The 5,262-nt window shown below is 57.0% G+C and overlaps 1 protein-coding gene across 3 annotated transcripts; it reads left to right on the forward strand.

Moving 5' to 3' along the window:
• The first annotated feature begins 399 nt into the window (after positions 1 to 399).
• Positions 400 to 4,502, forward strand: Zc3h10 (zinc finger CCCH-type containing 10). Of its 3 annotated transcripts, none has more exons than XM_006987330.4 (3): positions 400 to 533; positions 1,239 to 1,302; positions 2,561 to 4,502. In XM_006987330.4, the coding sequence occupies exon 3, from the start codon at positions 2,613 to 2,615 to the stop codon at positions 3,918 to 3,920; it is 1,308 nt and encodes a 435-aa protein (XP_006987392.1). In that variant the 5' UTR covers positions 400 to 533; positions 1,239 to 1,302; positions 2,561 to 2,612; the 3' UTR covers positions 3,921 to 4,502. The 3 variants fall into 3 exon arrangements, with proteins under 3 accessions (XP_006987392.1, XP_042119439.1, XP_076410085.1); XM_042263505.2 differs by lacking the exon at positions 400 to 533 and adding an exon at positions 865 to 999; XM_076553970.1 differs by lacking the exon at positions 400 to 533 and adding an exon at positions 1,005 to 1,138.
• The last annotated feature ends 760 nt before the right edge of the window (positions 4,503 to 5,262 follow it).

The raw sequence follows: 5,262 nt of genomic DNA on the forward strand, positions 1-5,262 counted from the left end.
GCCGCCGGCTCGCGGAGACCCCGACCACACCAGCCTCGCCCGCCCTCCGCCCCGTGCCCGGGTGTAACTCGTGTACAATAAACCCTTTGTCGCCTCTCGGCTGGAGAATCTGCTGTCGCGTGTCTCTTGCGGCTCCATTGGGTGGGGAGTTGTTGGTGTGGCCTGCGCCGTGCAGCGTCCGGGACCCGCGCGGGCGCCGGCCCGGGCTCTCGGGAGCTGGCGGTGCAGTCAGTGCGCGCCCGGGGTCGTGCGGTTAAGTGGGCGCGTCCCCCGCCCCGCTACTGCCGTGCACCGCCGTCGGCGCCGCTTGTGTTCCGGGTCCGGCTGGGCCGTGTTGCCATGGTGACGCGCAAGGCTCGCCGGGAGTTTCCTGCAGCGAGCGGCGCGCCGAGTGGACCATAGAGTGTGGTTCCGGGTCTGGCGGCTAGAGCGTCGCCCCTTCCGCAGGAAGCGGAAGAGCCGTAGGGTGGGCGGCCCTTTGTCGAAGCTAGAGGACCGGCAGGCGGCAGCAGCAACTACGGCGGCGGCGGCAGGTGAGGGAGGCGGGAGGCTGAGGTGGAGGCCGCGCCCGGAGGGGAGGAGTCGGGGCCGGCCCAGGGCCGCGCTCGGCCGCGCCGCACGAGCCCCGTCCGCCCGGGCCGGCCCGGCTTCCCGGCCCCCGGCAGAGCCCCTCGCATGACGGACCCCGCCGCCCGGGCGCACGCCGCCCCTGACGTCACAGCCCTGCCCCTCCCTCGGCCTGATGTCACCCCCTTCCCGCTCGCCCACCGCTCCCGCGGGGTCCTGGTCCCCTGGCCCGCGGCCGAGCGCCGGCGCCGCTGCCCGGAGCCGCCGGGCAGACCCGGGCCAACTCGAGGGCTTGGGCGAACTCCGGGGTCCCGGGGCCGTCCTGGCCGCCGCCCCCGGGCCGAGTCCGCCCTCTCCCTGTGCTGTCAGGGCTGTGGCCCTTGCCCAGCGCTCAGGCCCCGACTCTGACCCCCGTTCCCTTCTCATCTGGAGGTAAAGCGCCCCTCACCCTCCACCGCGAGCCCAGCTTCCCAGACTTCAGTGGTCGGTCCCAGCCCTTCTCCTCCTGCCCCTGAGGTGGCGTTCAGTTTGAACTTGTAAGAGAATCCTGAAAAGCCACGAGGCTCCTGAGGTCTTGTCAGAATTCATTCCGATTCATGAAAACCATCCCGTAACCTTCACGATTTTTCCCTCCTCCACCCAAATCTCTGGTCTTTTTGTTTCTTGTTCAGAACCCAGCAGTGATGTGGAAGTGGAGACTCACAGGAGCCCCGGACTTCACCTGAGCTACCTCAGGTATTAATTCGGGGACCATTGGGTGAGGAAGAGTATCATACCCGGTTATCCGCTTCTGGTGGGGCTTGAAGCACAGGTCAGGCTTTAAGAACATCCTTCACATGGTCGTTATCTTTTAGAAGGTGGTTGTCATCATTCTGGAGCCACTGTCCCGTTGTGTCTCTGGCCTCCAATCTGGTTAGTCATTTTAGGGAAATCTAAAATCAAAGTCAAGGAAACAGTGTGAGTGAGAAATGTCAAAGCTAGGGAACTCGAGGAAAGGTATCCTTATGCCCAAAGGGAAATATATGAACTATTTGGACAGCAGGGGGAGCCTGAATACTACTTAGGAAACCTTTAGAAGCTCAGACACGTGGTAGCAGGGACTCCGGTCCTCCTGGGGGACAGAGAGAAGGGAGGGCTGGAATTAGGGCAGTGGACTGACATTCCAGAGCTCTCTCGGGAAACAGGAGACTTGAAAAGCTTTTATAGAGTCTATAAATAAAGAGGGTTTTTATGGGGTAAGGAGTGCTATGGTTTGATGTTAGTGGGATCTTTTCATGGAGGGGGGGTGGAGAATGGTGAGAGAAAGGTCACCATTCCCACAAAATTAACTCCTTCCGACCTTGACCTTGCCACGGTTTTGTCCTGGGGACCTAGAGGTAGAGACGTCAGCTTAGAACTTCTTTGCCTGAAGTGGAGGGGTCAGTGTGTGGAGCAGGCCAGGAGAGTAACAGCTTTAAAACCTGCCCTCCAGCTGGTGACACCAGTCACCTGAGCAGTCACCAGGATTTCTAAAATACATGGAGACGGCCTAAGTTCACATGGGAGAGGGGCAAAGGGATGTTTTATTCCTGGCACCCCTTCGACCACGAGCTCTCAAAGCTAAATAGCCCTTCTTAGAGCACTGTTTCCTGTCTCAGTCCGCTCACACAACAAACACCTGTTTTAATTTCCCTCCCCCAAATTAAGAAGGGAAGGTAAATCAAACACTGCTCTCCCTGCCCCCTCCTTGGCTCATCATCCTTAGTAAGAGTGGTTTTATCATCCCAGCTCTCTGCCTTCTCTGTTAGCCAGGCAAGTGTGAATCACTCCAACCAAGACCAGGTGCACAAGGGCCTGGGCGGGACTTCTGGCAAGTCAGCCAGGCCAGCTAGAATTCTCCTCCCTTAGATTCTCCATCTCCAGAGCCATTGCCCCAGAGGACTGCTCTCTGCAGAGTCGGGAAGAGCGGGAGCTTCTGGAGGACCCTGTTGAACACCATTTTCTTTTTTAACAGTCACCAAGAGTGGCAAGAACAGGAAGAAAACCCTGAGTTGGGGGGGACCAGGATGCCTGACCGGGACAACTATGCCAACGGCACCGGAAACAGCGGTGGAGGCCCTGGAGGTGGTGGCAGTGAGGAGGCCAGTGGAGCAGGGACAGGCAGTGGGGGGGCCACCTCAGATGCCATCTGTAGAGACTTCCTGAGGAATGTGTGCAAGCGAGGCAAGCGTTGTCGATACCGCCACCCAGACATGAGTGAGGTGTCCAACTTGGGGGTGAGCAAAAATGAATTTATTTTCTGCCATGACTTCCAAAACAAGGAGTGTAGCCGCCCAAACTGCCGGTTCATCCATGGCTCCAAGGAGGACGAGGATGGATATAAGAAGACCGGAGAGCTCCCCCCTCGGCTGAGGCAGAAAGTGGCGGCTGGGCTGGGTCTTTCGCCTGCTGACCTACCCAACGGTAAGGAGGAGGTCCCTATCTGCCGCGACTTCCTCAAAGGTGACTGTCAGCGAGGAACCAAGTGCAAGTTCCGTCACCTGCAGAGGGATTTTGAATTTGATTCTCGAGGTGGAGGGGGTGCTGGAGGTGGAGGATCAACAGGTTCCGTGCCCCCGGGACGACGCCATGACCTCTATGATATCTACGACCTACCTGAAAGGGGCTTTGAGGACCATGAGCCAGGCCCTAAGCGCCGGAGAGGTGGCTGCTGCCCTCCTGATGGCCCCCATTTTGAGTCCTACGAATATAACTTGGCTCCGCCCCGTGGAGTAGAGTGCAGACTGCTAGAGGAGGAGAATGCCATGCTCAGGAAACGGGTGGAGGAGCTAAAGAAGCAGGTCAGCAACCTGTTGGCCACCAATGAGGTACTTCTGGAACAAAATGCCCAATTCCGCAATCAGGCCAAGGTCATGACCCTGAGCTCCACTGCGCCAGCGACTGAGCAAACCCTGGCCCCCACTGTGGGTACTGTTGCCACTTTTAACCATGGCATTGCCCAGACTCACACTACTTTGAGCAGCCAGGCTCTGCAGCCTCGCCCTGTGTCCCAGCAAGAACTCGTGGCCCCTGCTGGAGCCCCAGCTGCGCCCCCAACCAATGCTGCACCTCCTGCTGCTCCACCACCCCCACCTCCACACTTGAACCCCGAGATCGCGCCACTGTCGGCCGCTTTGGCTCAAACCATCGCCCAGGGGATGGCGCCCCCACCTGTCTCCATGGCCCCGGTAGCTGTGTCTGTGGCTCCCGTGGCTCCCGTGGCTGTGTCCATGGCCCAGCCCTTGGCAGGAATCACAATGAGCCACACGACGACTCCTATGGTGACTTACCCCATCGCTTCCCAGAGCATGCGCATCACAGCCATGCCACACTGACAGCGTCTGAGGGCTGGGGTCAGGGGGCCTTCCCCACTTGCCTAGCCCTTCCCGGCCCTGTCTGAGGGGCCACTCAAACTAGGACAAGAGACTACAAGGAATATACTTCGTAGGAGCATCTCCTGAGGCAGGGTTGTGCTGGTGTGTTCTCCCCACTCTTGAAAGGGTCCTCTTGTCCTTCAGGCCTCACTCCTACAGAGGCTTGCATAGGAGTTGAGACTGGAAGCCAGCAGAAAGAGAGGACTGAGGGACTGTGTTCACTCATAGGAAGTTGGAGATGTCCCTGGTCTTGTCCTCACTTGTGAACAGCACAGGTTCCAGCACTGGTACGGGAAAGGAAAATTCCCCACCCAGAGGGAGAGCCAGGAGAGATCGGGAAAGTGGGTGGTCAGGAGAGAAGGCCTCATGAGCCTTCAGATGATTTGGGGCCCAGTATTGCTCATGGGCCCCTGGGAAGCCTGGGACCATAATACTCCAACCCAAAGACTAGGGGAACATTCACTTACCAAGCTTGGCCTGGAAATCTGTAGGGCAGTGCCCACTACTTTCCAAAGAAATAAAGGAACATTATTTTTTAACAAAGGAAGTGAAAATTGACTTAGATGGCTGTTGGGGAAGATGGGAGCATAAAGTAGACTTGATGCCAAAAATAAGGTGAAGACCCTCTTGTAGCGTGTGTAAGTTGGGTGGATGCCAGCGACGGAGGGTAGAGATGTAAAATGGCCTGATGGGACTTTGGTCTGGGGAAGGCACTTTGTGGGATAAAAGAAATGGAGCCACCTAGTCTAGTTTAAAAATAGCCCCATCTGTTTCTAGTCTCTGTCTTCATGTGCTGTTCCCAGGTTACCTTAGTAACCAGGGCTCTTAGGGTCATTTGGGGGGGCAGGTACGAAGGAGGGTGTGTGTGCTGAGAAATGGGGATATGGGTGTTGTGGAGTTGACAGACACTTCCCTTATTCAAACGTAGGACAGGTGGTGGTGCCTCTCTGATTTGTTGATGGCAGTTTTTGTCCTCCTGCTCCAACACTTCTCCATGGCCAGAGCTTTAAGCTTTCCAGGCTTCTGACATGCTAGGAAAAGGCAGATGGGTATTAGCATACCTCTAATTCTAGCACTTGGAAGGAGGTGACCAGAGGATCAGGAGTTCAAGGTCAACCTGAGGCCTCATCTCAAAAAGTAATATAGGAAAAGGTATGTTGATTCTCTCTCCTCTATCTCTGCACAAGACCAGAAGGTTTTGAGCCATTCAAGGGTCGTTAGAACAACGGCCCCAGTACCTAAATTTTAGTGTCTCCTCCATCTGTGGCTAAAAACTCGGGTGTCTAAGGGGCAGCAAACTGGT

Source organism: Peromyscus maniculatus, chromosome 18 (assembly GCF_049852395.1).
Source record: "Peromyscus maniculatus bairdii isolate BWxNUB_F1_BW_parent chromosome 18, HU_Pman_BW_mat_3.1, whole genome shotgun sequence".
NCBI classification, from domain to species: domain Eukaryota; kingdom Metazoa; phylum Chordata; class Mammalia; order Rodentia; family Cricetidae; genus Peromyscus; species Peromyscus maniculatus.